This window comes from Procambarus clarkii, chromosome 39, assembly GCF_040958095.1.
Source record: "Procambarus clarkii isolate CNS0578487 chromosome 39, FALCON_Pclarkii_2.0, whole genome shotgun sequence".
Taxonomy (NCBI): Eukaryota; Metazoa; Arthropoda; class Malacostraca; order Decapoda; family Cambaridae; genus Procambarus; species Procambarus clarkii.
This window is the reverse complement of record NC_091188.1, coordinates 2,462,427-2,488,004: the sequence shown is the minus strand read 5'-3', so window position 1 is coordinate 2,488,004 and position 25,578 is coordinate 2,462,427. Positions and strand designations below refer to the sequence as shown.

Genomic DNA, 25,578 nt, shown 5'->3' with positions numbered 1-25,578 from the left:
CGTCCTGAGTAGCTAAATCTCTAACAGCAACAACAACAACAACAGCCTGCAAAAGTACGAATGACGGACTTTTTGTATAATTGTTCAGAAGACAATACTAATTACTTTATAGATTTTTAGATTATAATACACTGGAAATGGCTGATATCTAAAGAGAGGACTGATATCCCTCGAGAGAGTTGATGTCTACGGTAGAAATTATTGCAATAAGGTCGCCCAGGCCGGAAGGAGTGAAAATAAGATAACACAACAATGGGACACCCATATCTTCCCCCTCAACGACCCTACCCTCGACGACCTTTCCCCCCCCCCCCCTCAACAGGACTAACTTTTAAGCTACAAGCAGTTTCTACTGCGTAAACACAATAGCCGCACGCGGAAGCGTTCACGGGAAAATAAGGGAGGTAATGTAAGAGACAATATTGTCGAAAAACTCAAACAGAACAACTTGAGTCATAATGGAGAAAGTTGAATTGTCAGATGCGCATCCTTCAACTTTTTGGTCGGGGAGTCATACCGGAGAGAGTCTCTCTACAGGGTGTTCAGAGAATATGTCAACAGAGTTTCCAAAAATTACGTCTACGGAGTTTCCAGAGACAATTTTTACTGTTTTTTCCCAGGGTGCGTCTACAGGGGTTTTCCGAAAGTACGTCTGCTACAAATCCACAAGGGCCGTGACGAGGATTCGAACCAGCGTCCGGGAGCATCCCAGACACTGCCTTAATCTGCTACGTCTAGCACCGACGTCTGCTACGTTTCAACATACGTTTAATAGATATCGAGTGAGCATGACCGCTAGGAATCCAGAGATCATGACTAAGAAGATATCCAACAGCCTTAACATCTCAAGATATGATGATCAACAGGATTCAACTATCACGGACACCCTTAGGCGAGACTTTGAGTCATATTTACAACATTTGCTTCAAAACAAAAAGTCATAAATTAATGATTATTTATGTCTTCGAGGAACTATTGTGCTTTGTTATGAGCTCCCAGACACTGTTGAGGATATTGGAGTGTTATCAGAGTATATTGTGAAAGGTAGTACTATACTCCGTTGTGGAACTTACGGTGTGGACAAGTATATGAGTGGGATTGGGTGGTTATAGATAGGAGCTGCCTCGTATGGGCCAATAGGCCTTCTACAGTTACCTTTGTTCTTATATTCTTATAAGAACAGTCCTTCTAAAACCCAATGGTTTTCTCATATTTGTATAGTATGGTTTCAGTTGCTAATATATTTTCTTTGGACTTAAATGGTTTAGTATTGAGCTTAAGGTCCGTCAACCTCTTGAGGGTTATTAAGGCCACCACAACAGCTTACTAAGTGTCCAACAAGTTTATTTTAGTCCTGAACATGTGGTCCAGAACTTAAGTTTTTGTTGTTGTTTAAGATTTCGCTACTCAGAACGAAATGTTCAAGTAGCACGGGCTATAGTGAGCCCGTAATTGAGTTTGGTTATTCCCGATAACCTTGTTACTGTGACAGGACTTAAGATTGATTGATAAAGATTAAGCCACCACAGAGGAGGCACGGACATGAATAGCCCGTAAGTGGAGGCTGTTTGAAGCCATCGCCAGTATCTGGAGCTGATACTGTAGATTTGTAGATGAATAGGGTCTGGAGAGTAGGAAAGTGGAAAGTATAGTCTGGAGAGTATAGAAGCTTCGGCGTCGCAGAGAGTAGAGCCCCAGGGGGCTCAACCCAGCAAGGGCGAGAATTTTTGGATAGATGGCAGAATCAACCACACCGCACAAGGCACTAGGGTGGGGAAAAGGTGTGCCAAAAGGGTCGTTCATAAGGTCGTAGTCTGCATCTGGTTTATAGAAGGGAAGCTCGGGAACTGGTCAGGTTCAAGGTCTAAGGTCGCGGCGACTTGCCTCTGGGTGGTCGGCGGCGTGGTGGAGTTATCTTTAATCTTCTTCAGTTCCTCCTTCCTTTTTTGTGCAGAGGTAGGAGGTGGCGGGGTGCTGTTCTCCACACTTCGCGGCTTTCTTGGTGGTGGCGATACAGTTCTTGTAGTTGTGAGTGCCGGAGTATGAGCTGGACTTAGCCGTTTGTTTTGGGCACTTGTTAGAGAAGTGAGACTTAAGTAAAGAGAGGGGACTTAAGTAAAGAGAGGGGACTTAAGTAAAGAGAGGGGACATAAGTAAAGTTTCAGTGTATACACACCGAGAGAAGCGGCGGACTTCACCTCTCAGTGTTTTCATCCTGTCAGCTGCGAGACATCAACATCAACAGTGTCATAGAAAGTTAGAAATAACATAGTAATTATATTACTATATTATCTTTACTATATTATAATTATATTATCTTTCTGGTATATGCGTGCCATCTATACGGGTATATATTATACCATTATATATACCAAACTATAATGTTTTCAAATATTATAACCGAAGTCTTTAATGTACTTAAAATAAGATTACCTCAGTAATATAAAAAATAGACAAAAGGCACGAAGCAGCCCTGATTACGCCGGGACGCAGGTCCCTAGGACACCAACCGAGCCAAAACAGCAATAATAATAATACATTTTACTACAACGTTCAATAATAACAGTTAGAACACAAAGAAGTTAAACTTTCGAAAGTGGACCAGATGTCTGGTCCACCATCGCCCAGTTTTCCCCTGTAATGGTAGTGGATGAGAGACTCCCGCTACCACAAGCTTCACCACTGAGGCAGACATCTCAGGCCTGCACACTTAGGGCAATTTGTGGGAGTTTGAGTTTCCCCTTAAAAAAAAAAATCCTCAGTGATTTCAACGCATTTAAGAAGCAATCCTTTAATATTTTCACGGCGTGATGATGCAATCACCCATAAGTTAATTATTTTATAATATATATATATATATATATATATATATATATATATATATATATATATATATATATATATATATATATATATATATATATATATATATATATGCAAGAAAAATAACATAAAAACACGTGATTCGGTTAAATATACACTAAGAAAATGAAACGAAAATTCCGACCGTTTCCGTGTTTCGATGTATCCACACATTATCAAAGAATACAGGAATTCCTGATACAGTATTCCTTGAATACAAAGATTGTTGTATTCCCAGATGTGTTGAAACACGGAAACGTTCGGAATTATCAATTCATTTTCCTAGCGGATACTTACTGGGTAATTTCAACGCCCTGTAGAAAGGAATCTAAAGGAAATTGACATAATTCTATAAAACGCAATCCATCAGTAATTAAATACAAAAATAACCTTCTGATAATTTTAATAATTCGTAATAACTGTTATAGATATATTGTTTACCAGCAAAATATAATGTTTGTGGAGATTATACGTTATAATCTCGAGATTATAATATATATAATATTCCAGACAATAATATACGAGATTATACATTCTAATCTTGTTAACAGTTTGTAGTGGATGAACAATAATGCCAATAGATGGCGCCTGCGCTACAAAATATGATATACTTATATTTTCACTTTATCCAATTTTATTCACCGTGCTTCTATATTACGCTATATATCCTGTACCTGAACGGTTATTCCGGTAGCGACTGCTTTCCCGGAATCTAAGTTAGAACACGCTTCTAGGTACAGTACTTAAAAAAAATAGATAAATACATATATATATATATATATATATATATATATATATATATATATATATATATATATATATATATATATATATATATATATATATATATATACATACAGTGAAAAATATTCATAAGAGAATTAGCGTTTATAATAATGCTATTGTGTTCAATTCCGTGAATATAAAAAAAATCGCTACCCCCCCCCCCCTAAGATATCCGCATATATAAATCACAATAAATATAAATCACATTAATAAATATAAAAAAATAGGAGTGGTAAGAGAAGTAAACGCTTAATCAGTATTCAGGGAGAATCTGCCAAAGGTCGTCTCTGAATGCCCAATATTTTCTTCCTCGAGGCTATGTGTCCCTACAATTACACCAGAAGCGGTATACCCTATTTAAGCTGCGTCTGAAACGACTAATGACATCTCCAAGAGGCATCGCTTGGATTCATTGTTGTTGTTTAAGATTCGCTACTTGGTACAATGAGTTCCAAGTAGCACGGGCTATGGTGAGCCCGTAGTTTTGCTTGGATTCGCTGTCCCTGTCGCCAACAACCTGGCCAAGTCTCCCCTTAAACTGTGCAGAGCATAAAGAAAAGAAAACGTGAAGACAGTGGAGTCGGCCAGAATAAGTCTCCCCAACCCGTCCTCCTAAGGTTTCCCAAGGTCAAGAAGACGGTCAATGTAAAGTGTCCTCTCCTAACCTACCAGAGGACCCAAAACAGAAAACGAGACAGTACGTCACTACTGCGAGCCGCTTCCGTTTTCTAGTACGCCCATTTTTGGGGGGCCTTATGTAACACACGATCGAAATACGACGTTTTTTGTAAGGGGACAGGTTGGTCTCCCGCTCCAGGTGTGTGTGTGTGAGACAAGAGGCTTGAGATACAAGCAACTTCCACACCATTATTTCAAAAATCCCATTTGCACGTAAAATATTTTTTTTGGTGTGGTGGGAAGGTTTTGTTTCGTTTTAGAAGTGCTTTCACCTCGATACGTTCTTATGTTAACATGTTTGCATGTTTAGTGTACGCAGTCGTGTGCGTACATGTGTGTGTTGTAATGTGAGAATGTTATACGCCATACGCACTGTATAATGTACAGACTGTACACATTGATCTGTTTGTACGATCGGATGACTCTCCTCTCAGGCTCTATATGTCATGTCACTAAAGACACGGTATGACACATGTAAGCACGAAACAGTATGACAGCCATGACATCATATAACATGCTCCTATGATAGGATATGACATGCTTCCCATGACACGACATGACATGCTCCTTTGACACGAGATGATATGTTCCCATGACACGATGACATGCTCACGTGACACAATATGACATGTCCCTTCTCACACGACATGATGAATATGGCAAATATGTCTGCATATGACATATTTGCCCCAACGACACGCTGTGACAAATGTAGGTATGACATATGACACCTGCACGATTTGACACAAGTGCATGTAAAATGATAACTTGACACCCGTTGCCATAACACCTATTGCCATGGCACCATTAGCCATGACATCCGTAGCCATGACACAACTTGAGAGCCGTAGAATTAGAACGGCGTGACACGTACTCATGACACGGTAGGATGCTTGAGGCCATGACACAATACCATCAGTCGAGCCATCACACACACACACACACACACACACACACACACACACACACACACACACACACACACACACACACACACAGTTTTTTCAGGAACCTGTACACCTGTTGATTGACGGCTGAGAGGCGAGACCAAAGAGTTAAAGCTCAACCCCCACAAGCACAACTAGATGAGTACAACTAGGTGAGTACACACACGCACACACACACACACACACACACACACACACACACACACACACACACACACACACACACAACCTCCTTATAAATTGCTTAAAATTAAAATTATAATTCCTTATTAAAGACAAAAGTTATTAATTATGATAGACACTGAAGGAGCGAAAATCATATTTCAGACTTTCTTCAGAACATTTTTCAATAATTTATCCATCGAGGGTCATGGGAATTAAGATATTATATCTAAGTTTAAGACCATTTTGAAATCACGTCTTTTTTTTTTTTATTTATTTATCAACCAAGTCTAAATTGTTTCTAATATTTGAATTAGATACTTTTTCCTACAAATATGATTTGTATCTTTCTGTAGTCATTAAAGTGTCGATGTCGCTTCTTGCAGGCCGGTGTTCAATCCCTAACGGTTGGGCACCGTTCCTTCCCTCTGTCCTATCCTATACAGGCTTAATTCTTCCCAATTTCCTTCTCCTGTGCCCACCATAACTGAATTGATAAAAGATACAAGGCAGGGAAGATACAAACAAATGCACCTCGTGATGCGTTTCCCTACTATAAGGCAGTTTATTTAGCTCATTTTTGACCTCTGGTTTCCACTGAGGAACCCAGGGTCGTAACAGTGTGTTACTGGAACTAACTTTGTTCCAATAATGAATTATATTGTAATAAATCTGGAATGTCTACGGGTAGCTCTCATATTTTAAGTAATTTATACAGTTCTAAGAAACAATAGTATTAAATATAATTTTCCTCCCTATTGGAACATGGCTTCAGAATATTTGCGTGTTGTGCTTAAGGATACAAATGTGAATTAGGAAATATATAATCGTTTAGAATTAAATAATCAAGCCCCCTTTAATTAAGGTCACACTGGAAACTGAACCAAACAATTCCTTTAACAATTTAAGATGTGTTTATAAATTTTACAATATTTTAAAACTTTTTTTTCTGAATGAAAAAAACACCTGTTGTTGGTATATGTGTGCGTTATCACGCAGCCCACTATGATAACGTAACACAAACTGTGCTTTTGACATTGAGAGTTTTAAATATATGTAGTACATAACTTATATATCATGATATCAGAGCTATATATCGAACAGCATTCACCCTTAAAGACTTTTATTTAAAAATATTTTCAAATCAGTCGAAATAGATAAAAGAACACACTAATTCTACCGTTTCAATACCACTTTAATGAAAGTCCTAAATTATTCAGTATTTTCACTATCACTACCAACGTTTATAAATCATTACCATAAAAAAGTCTCATAATAAAAATTCTCATTGAAACTGTATCAGATGTGATGACAAAATTCCTGTCAAATCTTGTAATAAATTCTGTATAATACAAACGTCTTAACCTGAGAATAAAGAACAGCAATAAGGAAACGTGGGGATTCCAATGCATTACTTGCTCAATTAAGAGAATAAACTCATCCGAATAAATTGAAAATTACTGAATGTTAATTTGTTATTGAAATAAATAGATGTTAACCTTTTTGTATTAAAAGTAATGATTTTTGTAATATAAAAATGAGCCCCCAGGATTGTATAAGTTAGAAAGCTTCATAATTGGCGAGATTATGTGTTAGATATCAAGTTATCTAAATATTATAGTTGTGTCTCTCATTCTTCGTGTCTACATCCATCTGTTTAAGATTCTCTCACTATTCTCTCACTTCTGTTGCCACTCTCACTCTTCTGTCACCATTCTCACCCTTCTGTCACCATTCTGACTGTTGAATAAAATAACTGTAAGAGAGAGAGAGAGAGCCGACAGCATACATCAACTCCCAGCAAACCCACAACGTTATTACGACGCAAAAATGACGCCCTTACGACGTAATTTCGACGTCAAACTAGCGTAGTTACCCCCGTTGCTTAAGAGAGGAGGAGGAGGAGGAAGAGGTGCCAAGGAGCACATACGAGACAGTCAAGAGGTGCCGACCTCGGCCTTGGAGGGAGGTGTTGCTATGCTCGCCCGTCTTAGTATGTGGCAGCAGTATGGGGCAGGTTCATTAGTATGGCATACTGGGCCTTACTGGTGGGTCTGCCACACCTGCTTCCCTGCTAGTGACTTCCAGGGCACTAGTTCTTGCTAGTGACAGCCAAGGCACTAGTCCCCTTGCTAGTGACACCCAAGGCACTAGTCCCCCTGCTAGTGACAGCCAAGGCACTAGTCCCATGCTAGTGACAGCCAAGGCATTAGTCCCCTTGCTAGTGACAGCCAAGGCACTAGTCCCCCCTGCTAGTGACAGCCAAGGCACTACTTCTTGCTAGTGACAGCCAAGGCACTAGTCCCATGCTAGTGACACCCATGACTCAAGGATAAGCAAGACTCTCTCATCGGCTTCCTCTATCCAGGCGTCAGAAGCGTAGGTAATTCCGTCTCGTGTTTGCTTTATGATAGCAGGAAGGATACGCATTTCGTTATCCATTCAAGTTAACACTTAGTTATCCATTCATGTTATTCGGCGTGGACTTATATTTTTCCTCTATTTTTTGTTTTCATCATAGTGACTTCTGTTGATTTTAATTCAGAAAGTTAACCAACAGCTCACCTCTCGCGATGAAGTGTCTTGCTGCTCATCGTGCGTGCGTTCCTTCAAACTGTTGTGTTCAGCAAGGTTCACTTTGTCGGACATGATTGCTTTCTGTCGTGTTCTCTCTCTACTGTTCCGGGTTTCTCCTCCCGTTCCATTTTCACCTAACTTCTGGCCCACCTGTCATATTATTACCCCCTTCCTTCTTCCTCTTCTTTCTCCTCATCTGTGGCATCTTTACCTTTCCTTTGCCTATCTTTTATTCCATCTCCTGTCATTGCCCGCCTGTCTGTCTGTCTCATTCCGCGTCAGCGCCACCTGTCTACCTCGTCTCCCGTCAGCAGTTCTGCGCATCCCACTGTGGGAGCGAGACAGAATGACGAGATCTCACGCCTTACACACTCCCTCTTCTCTCTCTCTCTCTCTCTCTCTCTCTCTCTCTCTCTCTCTCTCTCTCTCTCTCTCTCTCTCTCTCTCTCTCTCTCTTGGTAGTCACCACCCTGTGATTTACTGTACAACTTGATTACTCTCTCTCTCTCTCTCTCTCTCTCTCTCTCTCTCTCTCTCTCTCTCTCTCTCTCTCTCTCTCTCTCTCTCTCTCTCTCCCTCTCTCTCTCTCTCCCACATTTATTCACTGTTCTGTCAAGATCTTCGTATCTCTCCTTCGCTAAGAGTAAAGAGCGGATGCTGGGAGACAGAAGGAAGATGTATTCGCCAAGGGAAGTTAAGAACGTCTGGTGACAGTGAGATGAGAGATTTAGAGAGGATGTTGTTTGGATAACAACATAAAATAATCCAAATCTATTGTTAAAATGCAACTTTAGATCTATGTTAAGGCCTTAAATACACCGAGAGAGGCTGACCGCCTACACAGATCCTTGTCTACACACACATGGGAGCCCTAGAGCTGGAATTTAACTCCTGTCACGCAAGCACAAGGAACAGAGATACGCGAGTCCCACACCCAAGCCAGAGAGAGAGAGAGAGAGAGAGAGAGAGAGAGAGAGAGAGAGAGAGAGAGAGAGAGAGAGAGAGAGAGAGAGAGAGAGAGAGAGAGAGAGAGAGAGAGAGAGGAGAGGGAGGATCATCTGTGGTTACACCTGCATGCACAGGGAGAGCTTCAGTGACGACATCTACCAGCAGCACTGTTGAACAGTGCCACGACACGGAAGCCCGCCTGGATTCCTGGTCGAGAAGCCTCTTGTGACATCACCGCCCGTTTGATGCAATTGTTTTGGGCGTGTGTGTGTGTGTGTGTGTGTGTGTGTGTGTGTGTGTGTGTGTGTGTGTGTGTGTGTGTGTGTGTGTGTGTGTGTGTGTGTGAGTGAGTGAGTGAGTGAGGAAGACATGTTTCCAGCGTTATGCAATGTTTTCAACTCCGTGCTATTTTGTATTCGTGTTCTAGCACGTCTGTACATGAGTTTGCATGTCTAACCTTCTATATATATATATCTGACTTTCTACTTACAAACATATGTATCCCTACATATCTGTCTACATATTTATATATCTACATATCTACCTGTGTGTCTTCTTACATTTCTATTTGTTTTCGTGTCTGTCTGTCTGTGATTACTGTGATTACTCACGTTCGTTCGTGAGGACACGTTATACCAAAAGCAAATTAGTGACAAACAAAACTGGGAAAAACAAGCAAGTGACAAACAAACGAGCAAGTGACTAACAAACCCGTGACAAAGAAGCTACCTGAGCAACACCTCAAGACGACGACAATGTGTGTGTCTAACTGCACTTGGAGAGTGCTGGACGGATCTCACATATTGCGAGTTCTCTCAACCAACTGGTTGGCCTTGTCATGGCTATTCCAGCCAGCTCTCGCACGCACAAATGCACGCACGCACTCACACACACACACACACATGCACGTAGGCACACACACACATGCACGTAGGCACACACACACATGCACGTAGGCACTCACACACACGCACGTAGGCACACACACACACATACTCATAGATGCTAACATCCGAATTACCTTCATAAACTTGGGCAAATGACCCTTATGGACGTTATATACAACCTACGTAAGATTCCTTTGCGTCTTCGTGTAACGCATTCGGAAAAAAACATAAACAAGGGCCAAAGCTTTGCAAAAATCCTCGTTCCTGATCCGAAGGGACTGAGCTATGAAGAACGACTGAGGGAACTGGACCTCACCACACAGAAGGAAAGGAGTCATAGGGAAGACATAACAACGACATACAGAATTGTAAGATAAATTCCGCAAGTAGATAGAGAGCCAAAGTTCAAAGTGGTGAACAGTAGAAAAAGCGAACATAATTGCAGACTATAGATACAAATTAGTTACAAGAATGTCAGAAGGAACTTCTTCAATGTTAGGGTTGTAAATAACTGAATTGGATTGTATTAAGTGAATGTCTTTGATAAGTTAATTCACACACAACACAGCAAGTAACTCAGCCCACTTCACAGAATTACGACAAACATGGACCGCGTTGAATGACACCAGATTAACGAGCGTTCGTTAACTAACTCACATTTAATGAGAATGTTTCACTAGTTTCGTAATGTCAATTTCAGTATTAATACTCTGGTCTCCATAGCGCTGGAACGCCGCTTCGACGCCCGTTGGTGGGTGAGTACTGACGCCCATTACTAGACGAGTACTGACGCCCATTACTAGACGAGTACTGACGCCCATTACTAGACGAGTACTGACGCCCATTACTAGACGAGTACTGACGCCCATTACTAGACGAGTACTGACGCCCATTACTGGACGAGTACTGACGCCCATTACTAGACGAGTACTGACGCCCATTACTGGACGAGTACTGACGCCCATTACTAGACGAGTACTGACGCCCATTACTAGACGAGTACTGACGCCCATTACTGGACGAGTACTAAATAACAGAATGCTGTTGATCTCTATGTACACTTTCAAGCGAGACCCTATAGATGTTTCAGATGTCGAATAAGCCAATAAATTCACAAATTTCATCCAAACATGAAGCTGAAGCAACTATTGGATTATGCACGGAGTTGGTTGCCCCCCTCCCCCCACCGTGAGTGGTGGGGAAGGGGGAAGTCATTATTGCGAAAGAAACGGGTCGCATCATCTGTTATGGTCAGGACGGCGTGTCTTGTTTGTTTACATTGGTCAGCTGATCGCATGTTTGTTGACATTGGTCAGCTGATCTCATGTTTGTTGACATTGGTCAGCTGATCGCATGTTTGTTAACATTAGTCAGCTGATCGCACGTGGTGGTTGCCTGAACGAGAAGGCTCCCGTTACTGTCCTCTTGCAGTCATGTGCAATTAACGCGCAGAAGAAAAAAACAATATACTGTTATGTTTATTTACACATTTATGCATACTTTATATGTGCGTGTACACACACATACAAACAGGCATGTATACATACATAGCCTATATTAAATTTATTATAAAATACATGTATTATTTCGCCATTGTACTCAGACATGACATGCTTGACACGAAACACTTAAGATACCGAATACACTCTGACGCAACATTAAGAACAAATTGGGTAAGACAGGTAATTGGGTAAGACCCAAATTGGGTAAGACATGACAACCCACAAAACCAGCCACTTTCCTTTTACCATATAAACTCTCCCTTAAGACACTGTCCCGCTGTTGTCACTCGCCCCCGTCGTGTCCTGATGGGTACTTACTGCCGCGTTGAGGTCACTCAACAAAGATATCACGTATGAGGTTCAAGCAGGCGCTTAACCCTGGGTCTTGATCAGATATCTCCCCCCCAGCAGCGTCGCCTGGGGTGCTTATGGGGTCGCCTGAGGCCACCTGACACTTGGGGAAGGTTCAGGTGTGCTCACAGCACTTCCGGAAAACGAGAAATGGTGTGTGAATTCCGTTATATGGAGAGAGGATTGCCATACTTGGCAACTCATCGCCAGGAGTTAGTCTGGTGTTGCCAAACTGTAATTTTTTTCCCCTATGACAGTTATGGAGACCAGGCAATTATACGTCATCGGGTATTACACATGACCAGTTATACTACTAACCAGTTAGTGTGAGAATCAGAATACACAATACGGCAGGAGGTTAACCGGCAACTTATAATGAGCGCGCGGAAACCGCGCCGCGCCACATGGTAGGCAGAATAAGCACACAGGGACCGGCTGTTCTTGGATGGTGCGCCGCATCCAGTTTTCTTTCCCGGTTCTCTCCATATTTTGGCTCATTTCTGGGGCCACTGCTGAGGGTTCTGAGTGAGAACTTGGTCCTGGGAGCCCGCACATCATCTGGCAAGTGAACAGTTCCCGCCAGAATGCGTCTGGCGCCGTCTACACCCTGAGAAGTGGTGGAAAAAGAGAAAGCTTGGGGCCGCGGAACCCGTGGAGTCTCCGAGACGATCCAGGCGCCTGCCAGACATCCAATCAAATCGCGCGGTGTGGTAAGGCGCGTTCTCATAGGTCCACGTCCAGGAAAACAAACATCTCGCAGAGTGACTAGACAGCAACAAATTTGCTGTTGCATTTATAAATAGAATAGTGCCTGATAAGGAGCGTAGGAAACACACTTTGTGGAAAGTGGGCCAAAGTTTCCCCCCCTCACCCACTGAGAGTGTATTACTGCGGACTGTGGCGGGCGGTGGTAGAGACGGGAGGGGAAGTACCATTACTGACGGTGTTCACAGGTCGTGCAAGGCCACTTGAGAAGCTGTTCTGAGGTGCAGTGATGTCACGCCAGTAACACCGAGACGTAACAGGTGTTGGTAACGGGAGACACACAGACAAAGAGTCAAAATCCCACTGGAACTGATCAGAAGACACAGCTCAAGTCAAGCTACAAGAAAATACAGAAAACCATAAACAAATTGCCAGAAATTCCAGAGATCAAGCTACCTGGTGCTCCCTCCCCCCACCTCTCCCCCCACACCCCCTTACCTGATCTCTCCCTCCCCCTCACTGCCCCTCCTCACTGCCCCTCCTCACTGCCCCTCCCCGCTGCCCCTCCCCGCTCCAGCACACCGGACAGTTACTGGTCATGGGAGCTACCTGACGGAGGGAGAGAGAGCCTATACAGCACTCACCATCGTGACTACCACAGCCGCCATCATGCGAGTGGCAGCTATCAGACTCTTCAGAAGGGCGCTCCTAGGGTAGGTGATCAGTCAGCCTCTGTGTGTGTGTGTGTGTGTGTGTGTGTGTGTGTGTGTGTGTGTGTGTGTGTGTGTGTGTGTGTGTGTGTGTGTGTGTACTCACCTACTTGTGCTTGCGGGGGGTTGAGCTTTGGCTCTTTGGTGTCGCCTTTCAACTGTCAATCAACTGGTGTACAGATTCCTATCTACATTTAAATGGTCTATCTACATGACTCTACTATCTATATGACTGTCTACATATCATATCTACATTTTAAACTGTATATGGAGTCTGTCTACACTATATCACTGCCTAATGCATTTCATTTGTTATCTACCCTCACACCCGCACTAATGTCTCCCCTAACACTTGATATCCTGCCCAAGTTTCTAAAGGCAGTTCTTATGTTTGCCAACCTCGCACATGCCGCTGATGATATCCTCTTGATGTGGGATTCAGGGGACAGGTCTAGCGTATGTATATGTGCGTTTATGTGTATGTATGCGGGCACGTGTATTGTTCACAATGATGAGTTATGGAGTACTCTGAGTCAGTGTGTGAAGAATAAATATCTCTGTTCTTCATGAGAGTGTATTGCTATGTTCTGCGATGTTCCTGCTGCGAACAGTATGATGTTCTGTGTTCCGTAAAGTGATGTGTAGCGTTCCTGAACACTTTTCTGGCCAATGTTCATCCTGACATCTGAATGTTAAAGAACATTGCAATGTTCAGTGGAGCTCTGTCGCGTGTTTGTGTTATCATGTTATTGGCACGATAACTAAAGGTTCTCAGGCTGCTTTTAAATGGTGCTAGTGTTTAATGAGTTGCTATATGGCCGTGTGAGGTGTTTTGTAGTGTACACGTTCGCGGTCGGCACTCCGTTCGTGCGTTCACGTGCGTAGTTGCGTCACTGTACGAGTGTGTGTGCGCATGACGCATGCGTCTTGCGTCATAGCTACACTGCTAACAGTGACGTCTAGCGGGAGCGTCGCCCCGTCCCAGCATTCACCCCCTTGGGTCCCTTTATGTTGATGATCTCAGACGACTGCTTTCCCAGCGGTTGGCCGGTTAGAAGATGATCTCAGACGACTGCTTTCCCAGCGGTTGGCCGGTTAGAAGATGACCTCAGACGACTGCTTTCCCAGCTGTTGGCCGGTTAGAAGATGACCTCAGACGACTGCTTTCCCAGCTGTTGGCCGGTTAGAAGATGACCTCAGACGACTGCTTTCCCAGCTGTTGGCCGGCCAGAAGATGACCTCAGACGACTGCTTTCCCAGCTGTTGGCCGGTTAGAAGATGACCTCAGACGACTGCTTTCCCAGCTGTTGGGCTGTTAGAAGATGATCTCAGACGACTGCTTTCCCAGCGGTTGGCCGGATAGAAGATGATCTCAGACGACTGCTTTCCCAGCTGTTGGCCGGATAGAAGATGATCTCAGACGACTGCTTTCCCAGCTGTTGGTCGGTTAGAAGATGACCTCAGACGACTGCTTTCCCAGCTGTTGGCCGGTTAGAAGATGACCTCAGACGACTGCTTTCAAAAGGTTGGTCAGAACGCCGTCGGAAGATGAAAACAGCGACGAAGAGGAATTGAGAATACAGGGAATTATAGAGTTGATGATGGACCTCTCTCTCTCTCTCTCTCTCTCTCTCTCTCTCTCTCTCTCTCTCTCTCTCTCTCTCTCTCTCTCTCTCTCTCTCTCTCTCTCTCTCTCTCTCCCTCCCACTCTCTCTCTCTCTCTCTCTCTCTGTCTGACCAGTGGGCCGTGGAAGGCGTGAGTCATCTGTCCGGATACTCAACCGATGAATACTTCATCGTCGTCACGTATTTGTGCGTTGTTTACAGTGTACATATGGTCGGGCCGGATACTCTTCGGCCAGGTTTACTCTGCACGACATGGAACACAGGATAGCCACCACCGGCTTGGTGTACATACCCAGCCTCGTACATTGCCGGATGAACTCACATTGGTAAACTAACATTAGTACATCAATCGTAGAAACAACTTAGTATATCAATTGTGGCATATTGACTCTGGTAGCGAATATGTCACAGCGAACATCAACACGCCACGGACCCCAAACTGCTCAGAACACACCACACCCCCACCACTGCTCAGTACACCCCCCACCCCACTGCTCAGAACAACCCCCCCACCCACCACTGCTCAGTACACCCCACACCCCACTGCTCAGTACACCCCCCCCCCCACTGCTCAGTACACCCCACACCACACTGCTCAGTACACCCCACTGCTCAGTACACCCCACACCCCACTGCTCAGTACACCCCACACCCCACTGCTCAGAACACTCCCCCCCCCACTGCTCAGTACACCCCACACCCCACTGCTCAGTACACCCATCCCCCCCGACTGCTCAGTGCACAACACCGTCAGGAAACAAGAGAAGGAGGGAGGCCGTCCAGTTGTCAGTCTCGCAGTGTAAAGGTGATTAGTGCAATTAATGCCACACTCAAGGCGAGGCACTGCTAGTTAGCCTTATGGCTTAGAATGGGCATGATTCCTCCCGCTCACTGCAGTCTTGGTTGGCACTGTTCTCACTCCCTATAGTCATGGTTGGCACTGTTCTCACTCCCTACAGTCACGGTTGGCACTGTTCTCACTCCCTACAGTCACGGTTGGCACTGCCCTCACTCCCTACAGTCACGGTCGGCACTGTTCTGTATACACCTGTATCCTACAATCGGCACCGTCCTGTACACACCTGTATCCTACAGTCTTGGTTCATACAGCTATCATTCGCTACAATCTTGCCACCGCTGGATAAAGGACTTATATATATATATATATATATATATATATATATATATATATATATATATATATATATTTATATATATATATATATATATATATATATATATATATATATATATATTTATATATATATATATATATATATATATATATATATATATATATATATATATATATATATATATATATATACTCACCTAATTGTGCTTGCGGGGGTTGAGCTTTGGCTCTTTGGTCCCGCCTATATATGTGTGTGTGTGTGTGTGTGTGTGTGTGTGTGTGTGTGTGTGTGTGTGTGTGTGTGTGTGTGACATGTGACTACTCGATCAATGTTCCCTCTGCATTAACAAACCAATTTTTTGCGATTACCAAAAAACGCAAAATTATGGAAAGTATGTTGCAAAGTGGCTGAACACAACTCATACCGTCACTTCAACACTTCAAAAACCTTGTGAGTGGGTGATTGGTACAATATTATTTACTACAAATATAGACATGGCCACAGACAGCTATATAGAAAGAGGTACAGTGCAGATCCAGCTTTCAAACTTCTAAATAAAGTCTAGTAACATGTTTTAATAATAATAATAATGATAATGATAATAATAATAATAATAATAATTTGTTCTCATAATTTTAATACTTATTTTTGTTGTATTTAAGCTGAATAATCTAGATTATTGTGTAAGTCAAGGTGTGCAAGCCAAGGTGTGCAAGCCAAGGTGTGCAAGCCAAGGTGTGCAAGCCAAGGTGTGTAAGCCAAGGTGTGCAAGCCAAGGTGTGCAAGCCAAGGTGTGCAAGCCAAGGTGTGAAAATCAAGGTGTGCAAGCCAAGGTGTGCAAGCCAAGGTGTGCAAGCCAAGCTCTCACTACAATGGCTTCATCATCTTCCAGCCATGGTTCACAAGATCAAGGTTAAATAAGTCATTCAAGCCGTGAAGCATTAACAATAGCCTAATCGTTTAGATATTAAAACAATAATCACTATCAAATCATCCAGAGAGAAAATACATGTTCTAACCGTTCATAATTATGTATTAAGTATTGGGTAACTTTGTAATAGGTTTTGGTCAAACAATATTACAGAACTTTTGTAATATTTCAAGTATGTTTACACCACCTGGGTGGGGGGGGGGTGTTTAGCTTAACCATTGTTTACCTCTTGCTGGTTCCTGGACCGAGTGTCCCAGCGGCCCGGTCTCTGATTGGGCCCTTATGGTTGGTGGTCTGGTCACTATAGGCTGTTAGATCCAGCTGCTCGCAGCCTGACGTATGAATCACAGCCCGGTTGATCAGGTACCCTTTGGAGGTGTTTATCAAGTTCTCTCTTGAACACCTTGAGAGGTTGGGAAGTTAAACCACTTATGTTTAGTGGGAGAGGGTTGAAGAAGCTTGCGACCTTGGTGTTGATAGTAGTGTCTCTTAGCTAATCTATTGCTCCTGTGCTATTCAGTGAGGCTACTTTGCACTTCCTGCCATGCCTTCTGGTCTCACGAGGGGTTATTTCCATGTGCAGATTTGGAACCAGTCTCTCACAAATTTTCCAAGTGTAAATTATCATGTATCTCTCGCCCATGCTTTCTAGAAAATACGTTTTCGGTTAAATACGGTTAAAAATACGGTTAAACGTTTTAACCGGCCTCAGTAATTAAGATCTTTTACTAAGTGAATTTGGCCAACAAAACCATATGTTAGAGTACTTTTGTTAGAGTGGTTTTTCTAGTGTACCTTTGCTTGCGTACCTTTGCTGGCGTACCTATGCCTGGTTGCTACAACTTTGCAGTGGATATGAAGGTCCTGAGTGGTGGGCCCACATCACCAATAATTGCGAGAAGCATTTTGATACAATAACGAAATAATTGGTCACTTTCCGAATTGCCTGTGACGGTACTGTACTTTCATGGTAATTACCGTAGTTAACCTGAAGCCATTACTGCCTGAAAGACTCGCCCTTGGTGACCAGTTACTTGCTGTGTTCTCCCTCTCAAACATACATATATAATGATGGAGAAACTTCCTACAATGACGTAGTGTTTGAATGAAGGTGAAGGAAAGACTCAATTGGTGTTTAAGTGTACTAAAAACTAAATTTTCAAGTGTAACCTAGATCCTTTCTCAAGGTGTCGAATACAATGTTCTATACAATGTATAAAACATTGTATACAGCACCTTGAGAAAGGGTGCAGGTTACACCTGAAAATTTGGTTTTAAGTTCACTTACACATAAACTGGGGTTTTCCTTCGCCTTTATATAGTCTAAGCACACATACACACACATATATGGGGCCTCGCAGCTGAGTGGGTAACGCCTGGGGGTCGGGGTCCTAAGGGCCCGGGTTCGATTCCCGGCCGAGGCAGAAACAAATGGACATAGTTTCTTTCATCCTAATGCCCCCTGTTCACCTAGCAGTGAATACATACCTGTGAGTTAAGTAGCTGCTACGGGCTGCTTCTGGGCAGATAAATATTTTTAGTAGACATAATAGGGGAATAATAGATTGGTTAGAAAGGCGGAGTTCAAGAGCTATTAGCTCCATTCTACAGACAAAAGAGCAAAGAGCGTTTGTAGGTGGTCCTGAGAGCAGTGTGTGTGTAGGTAGTGGGAGATCAGTGGTGTGTCAGGTGGGAGTAGAGGTGGGGGGCAGATCAGGTGGGAGTAGAGATGGGGGGCAGATCAGGTGGGAGTAAAGGTGGGAGGCAGATCAGGTGGGAGTAAAGGTGGGGAGCAGATCAGGTGGGAGTAGAGGTGGGGGGCAGATCAGATGGGAGTAGAGGTGGGGGGCAGATCAGGTGGGAGTAGAGGTGGGGGGGCAGATCAGGTGGGAGTAGAGGTGGGGGGCAGAGTAGTATGTAAAGTAGTGAAGGTAATCAGTGGGAGGTAAAACAAAGGGGTTGTGAGATAATTACCAGCTGGGAGCGCTAACCAAAAGGGATCTGGGGAGAGGAGGGAGTGGATGCTGTACTAGTGTGCGGAATCACAGTACTCTGGTAAGAAAAGAAGCATCAAGACCTTGTACTTTGGTAACAAGATCGTCTCCAGGTAATTTCCCAGATCTTAAATCGAGACCATATCAAAATATGTCACTAACTTATGAGGGAAAAGCGCTAAGCCAGTATGACAACATTGCACCTGGAAGGGATTCGAGTATATGGACCTGGGATATGAGGACAAGGAGCTGGGATATGAGGACAAGGAGCTGGGATATGAGGACAAGGAGCTGGGATATGAGGACAAGGAGCTGGGATATGAGGACAAGGTGCTGGGATATGAGGACAAGGTGCTGGGATATGAGGACAAGGAACAGGGATATGAGGACAAGGAGCTGGGATATGAGGACAAGGAGCTGGGATGTGAATACATGGAGCTGGGATTAGACGGAGAGAAGGAATGGTAGAATCCATTTATATATTAAATAAAATAATTTTTTAACACTTTAAAGTCCAACACGGAATAGTATGAAAGAGGAAGCACACGACCACTACCATAGGACTCGCCGAAGACGTGTCCGTGTCTGAAGGCGTGTCCGAGGGCGTGTCTCAGGCCTGAGGGCGTGTCCGAGGGCGTGTCTCAGGCCCTCTACAGGAGACGTAAGGCAGCCCTGAAGGTCGGGGACCCCAGCCCCACTGAAGGTCTTGTCACGGTTCCCTTGTGACACTGAGAGCGAAACCTCACGGGGCTTGTGGTAAGGCTAAAAGGCTCCCGCTGGCCAACACAAGCCTTGAGGTCTGTGATATGTTAAATGGAACAGTGTCACGGCCAGATATGTTAAATGGAACAGTGTCACGGCCAGATATGTTAAATGGAATAGTGTCACGGCCAGATATGTTAAATGGAACAGTGTCACGGCCAGATATGTTAAATGGAACAGTGTCACGGCCAGATATGTTAAATGGAACAGTGTCGCTGCCAGATATGTTAAATGGAACAGTGTCACGGCCAGATATGTTAAATGGAACAGTGTCACGGCCAGATATGTTAAATGGAACAGTGTCACGGCCAGATATGTTAAATGGAACAGTGTCACGGCCAGATATGTTAAATGGAACAGTGTCACGGCCAGATATGTTAAATGGAACAGTGTCACGGCCAGATATGTTAAATGGAACAGTGTCACGGCCAGATATGTTAAATGGAACAGTGTCACGGCCAAATATGTTCTGGTTGTCCTCCTATTATTCGCTTCCTTCTTGCCCTATATCTATCAATTGGTCTGCACACGGCTAGTTCTGACTCTTTATGTGTGATTGTTCCAGAGGCGGGCCGTCGTTGTGTTGCGTTCCTTGCTCCGGGGTGTTGCCTGCCTTGTGTTCCAGCCCTTGTGTTCCCGCCCTTGTCTTCCTGCCCTTGTGTTCCCGCCCTTGTCTTCCAGTCCTTGTGTTCCAGTCCTTGTGTTCCAGCCCTTGTGTTCCAGCCCTTGTGTTCCAGCCCTTGTGTTCCAGTCCTTGTGTTCCAGTCCTTGTACTCAAAATAACGCCTGACGAGTGAATATTTCAGCACTGTTTTGCCTCTTGAGTGCGCGCACTTTTCTTGGCCTCGTGCGGGTGCGCACGCGCGACCGTGACACTCGGGAGCTCTTCCGTCTTACACCCCCCCCCTCTCCCCTCTCCCCCCCCGGGCCCTTCCTGGCTTGTATTATTAATCACAGTCCGTGCCATTTCGTGTCAGTGTCAGTCAGTGTCGTTTACCCTCAGGACACGGTCGTTCCGGTCGGCGTTGTTCGTCAGTCGAGGCGATTCGTAACAATTTCCAAGCTGGTCATTGGAGAGTAAGTTACGTGTTCGTCCATGTACTTGACCCGTGACGAGGTAGCTTTCGTTCCGTGCACGAAAGAATCGCGCACGATTTAATACACAGCTACACTGGCGTCGAGTGAGTATTCACGACACACTCACCCACGACACACTCACCCACGACACACTCACCCACGACACACTCACCCACGACACACTCACCCTCGACACACTCACCCTCGACACACTCACCCTCGACACACAATGGGAATCAACACACAATTATTTCAACGATTAGGGGTCATTAGGAAGTAGCTATGTCAGAGTGTATTCATATTAGGACAGAGGACGACGAGGAGGAGGAGAAGGAAGAGGAGGAGGAGGAGGAAGAAGGAGGAGGAGGAGAAGGGGTGGTTAATGGTGAAGTGGGAGTCACCAGGTGTGGTTGAGTGGTCGTCACTAGGTGTGTGAGCAACCACAGTGGTTCCTCACACTTTCACTATACACCTTCCCACACTGTGTTGCTCCTGACCACCTCTATCACACACACACTGTGTGTAGCCCTGTGATTCGACTAATGACGCAATAAATGGCTCATGACTCCTCACACTTCGAATAAAATGACTCTTCTAATGACACATTTAGTGACTAATCTAAATGACTCATCTAATGATTCATCTGACTCGTCAAACGACTCATCAAATAACTTTCCAAGTGACTCATCAAATAACTTTCCAAATGACTTATCAAACGACTTATCTAATGAATCACCAAACTGCCCATTTAATGACTCGACTAATGATTCATGTAATGATTCAACATATCTCTCATCATAACCTTTTTTCTCTCGGAGTTCTATATTTAGGGGAATTTAACGGCCACGCCAAAATAATTGCGATCGTCTGATCTCCGAACACTTTGTAATCGAACACTTTGTAATCGAACGCTTTGTAATCGAACACTTTGTAATCGAACGCTTTGTAATCGAACACTTTGTAATTGGTGATCGTATTAAAGATGGAACGTTCGATTATGGCAGTTCGCACTATGAAACCAGTGTGTGTGTGTGTGTGTGTGTGTGTGTGTGTGTGTGTGTGTGTGTGTGTGTGTGTCCACTATTTTGACTAGTGCGCTAATGTAAACAATATAAATGAGATTTACATAAATATATTAATAGGTAAATCGATTTAAATATATATTTATGCCGCCAAAACATAGGGTTTTCAGATATTTTACCTTCACAGATGTTCATGAAGCATGAATGTGTTCTACTATTGAAGACAATATGGCTTCATCTACCCTACGGTAGATATGGAAGCCAGTTGGGCTTCAACTACCCCTAGGGTAGACACAGAAGACAATAGAGCTTCATCTACCTTAGGGTAGATACTGAGTACAATAAGGCTTCATCTACCCTATGGTTGATAGTGAATACAATAGGACTTCATCTACCCTTGAGTAGATAATAATGCAGTGATTTACCAAAGAGCTCTAATGGTGCTCCGATTTCCCGATGAGCTGTGCTCTAGAGCCCTGACTTTCAGAATAATTTAATAATTATAATCTGTAGACAAGGTACTCCGATCTACTCCAAATTAGACATTGTGACTCATCTACCTAAAAGTAGACATTGCGACACTCATCTATCTAAAAACTAGACATTATAACACTAATCTACGCAAGATGTTGCGACAATCATCTACGTTAAAGCAGACCCCTGGGACTGATCTACGCAATGTACAGTCAAGCCACGTCTTAAGTCTGACAATATGACTCAACTTTAGTTACGGTCACTCAGGAGTGTCTTGCTAACTAATTTTGAAGTACAAAATTACATTGTGCCCCCCAAGTACACCAGTCGGGTACTTGGGGGCACCAAGCCGGGTCCCCAGCGATAGCAGTGAATGATGATAGCAGCTGCAGAATGATGCGTAATGATAGCGGCTGTATAATTATGAAACAAAAGATGTGCAGCATTTTATCTTGTAGTGTCATAAAATCAGCCCTTTTGTTTCGCTATAAGTAATTACTTGAGAAACGGACGAGGTAGTAGTGGAAAATGGGACAAACTAGCCAAGCAGGTTCTAGAAGTTCCATTCATAAGTTCATTAGTTATGATATCAAAATAGACCGAGAATCATTGTATTAAATAACCAGCAGATGAATTCATGTTCCAAGAGCTAAAAGCTTGATCCTCGACCCACACGTTAAGGTGGGTGCGTCTCCCCCACTGTCACTACTCCCACACTAATCTGACTGCAGTGATATATATGGCCTTAGTGACCTTTCTCCTCCTCCTCCACCACGTTGACTTAACCAAGTTCTGATCTTTGGGGTGCTGAGGCCACGCCCTTCCTCCACCTATGAGCTGCATTTGCGCATCAACTTGTGAAACCTGTACATCTTTTTCAACAATCATGGCGGCTTTGTTTGCAATTATTCAACAGTTTATGAGCTTCGAAAATTCACAATCCAAGTTATTACTGTTATAAACAACCTAAGGAGAGGGTTGTTTATAACAGAAACAAGGAGGGAGCCGACGGCTGAGCGGACAGAACACTGGACGCGTGATCCTGTGGTCCCAGGTTCGATCCCGGGCGCCGGCGAGAAACAGTGGGCAGAGTTTCTTTCACCCTGATGCCCCTATTACCTAGCAGTAAATAGGTACCTGGGAGTTAGTCAGCTGTCACGGGCTGCATTCTGGGGGGATGGAGGCCTGGTCGAGGACCAGACTGCGGGACACTAAAAGCCCCGAAATCATCTCAAGATAACCTCACAACATCTCCCTATCCCCCTCTATACCCTTCTCCCTCCCCTTCCCCCCCCCCTCCACACTACCCATCCCCCACTCCCTCCCCACCAAAACACCTCCCCCACCCATCTTCCCCTTCCCCCAACACATGGAGCCTGACCTTGGGGCGCTCACGAGAACAAAAGGAACGTCGTCGTTCTCTCAGATAATGGGCCGATTGTATGCTGGGTGACAGACATATGCCCCTGTCACCCATTATGTCAGAGAGAGAGAGTGGGGTCAGTCGGTGATGGGGTCAATGGTGAGGTAAGATAATGAGGTAGTGAGGGGGGTATTGGCACGGATATTGATGCACACACATATGCATATACGTACACATATGTACACGTGAATATACACGTGTATAAACAGCCATAGAGGTGTCAGAAGGAACATAACTGTAACTCAGAGTTATATCTATTACTTCCCCGCCATAAACACACAAACCTATCAGAATAAAACACACAATAGCGCGTTAGTGGCGAGAACTTTGACCATTGTTATAATTTATTCTAATTGCGCACTGGGCAGGCACTCTGGCCCTGCACTCTGGCCCTGCACTCTGGCCCTGCACTCTGGCCCCGCACTCAGTGTGTGTACTGACCGCTGAAATCGACCACAGACTATATTTTCTCCCAGTGGAGAACTCTCTCTCTCTCTCTCTCTCTCTCTCTCTCTCTCTCTCTCTCTCTCTCTCTCTCTCTCTCTCTCTCTCTCTCTCTCGTGGCTCTGTGGATGGATGTTACGGCAGCAGAGTCAATTTAGAATGACGTCCAGAATTATCCCCCAAACGTAGAGCGTCCCGGCATCATTGTTGTGTAAGGTATTGTGTAAGTTCGGGGGGTGATCCTGGACGCAATGGGTTCGAATCCTGGTCGGGTCATTTAGAGTTCTTGGTGATCTATGGCTTGCGCGTTCATGCAGTCTCTTTCTCTCTCTCTCTCTCACACACACACACACACACACACACACACACACACACACACACACACACACATTACCCATTGATTCGAACCCACTGCGTCCATTATATATATATATATATATATATATATATATATATATATATATATATATATATATATATATATATATATATATATATATATACATGTCGTACCTAGTAGCCAGAATGCACTTTTCAGCCTACTATGCAAGGCCCGATTTGCCTAATAAGCCAAGTTTTCATGAATTAATTACTTTTCGACTACCTAACCTACCTAACCTAACCTAACCTAACTTTTTCGGCTACCTAACCTAACCTAACCTATAGAGATAGGTTAGGTTAGGTTAGGTAGGGTTGGTTAGGTTCGGTCATATATCTACGTTAATTTTAACTCCAATAAAAAAAAATTTACCTCATACGTAATGAAATGGGTAGCTTTATTATTTCATAAGAAAAAAATTAGAGAAAATATATTAATTCAGGAAAACTCGGCTTATTAGGCAAATCGGGCCTTGCATATTAGGCCGAGAAGTGCGTTCTGGCTACTAGGTACGACATATATATATATATATATATATATATATATATATATATATATATATATATATATATATATATATATATATATATATATATATATATAAACGCATGTCTTAAGCGTAGTTCCAACCTGCATCTTGAGTGCCGATATCAGTAATCCTATCGTCTATCCCCTTGAGGTGAGCAGTGTTGATGTTCCTCCGACATCCTCCACCAGAAGAACTCCTTAGGAGAGTGCTGGCCTCGTACGTGTGTGTGTGAGAAGAAAATATCTGAAAACTCATTAACCAAAACGCAAGTAGATGTTAAGACCTTGGAGTGGCGATCAACATCAACCTTCAACACACAATGGAACTTATTCTCACCGCGATCAACCACCTCAATAGAATATATAATGATTTTGCAGCTGGATGTATCGTATGAAAATGGCGGAAACAATTGTGGGGTTTAAAAAGCATTAACCAGCCAATATACGTAGTATATTAACGCTTTATACTAACAATAGTATACAATAGTATACGCTTTATACTTCTGGCTCCTGGTTATATGAAGTATGATGACCAGACCACACACTAGAAGGTGAAGGGACGACGACGACGTTTCGGTCCGTCTTGGACCATTCTCAAGTCGATTCAACATATTCCTGCCACGTTATTGTGACTCTTCGTCTTTATATGAAGTATCTTGGCTGTACA

General features: G+C 43.6%; 2 protein-coding genes across 2 annotated transcripts in view; one reads left to right on the top strand and one right to left on the bottom strand.

Moving 5' to 3' along the window:
• Positions 1 to 8,084, bottom strand: part of LOC138372469 (multifunctional procollagen lysine hydroxylase and glycosyltransferase LH3-like) — a 59,960-nt gene extending 51,876 nt beyond the window's left edge. Inside the window, 1 exon segment of the mRNA XM_069337930.1 lies at positions 8,001 to 8,084. Within this exon segment, the coding sequence (XP_069194031.1) occupies positions 8,001 to 8,084 (84 nt within the window).
• Positions 8,085 to 12,117: 4,033 nt separating this feature from the next.
• Positions 12,118 to 25,578, top strand: part of LOC123748558 (carbohydrate sulfotransferase 3) — an 85,899-nt gene continuing 72,438 nt past the window's right edge. The window contains exon 1 of the mRNA XM_069338291.1: positions 12,118 to 13,118. Within this exon, the coding sequence (XP_069194392.1) occupies positions 13,075 to 13,118 (44 nt within the window). The 5' untranslated portion in view covers positions 12,118 to 13,074. The remainder of the gene's footprint in view (positions 13,119 to 25,578) is intronic.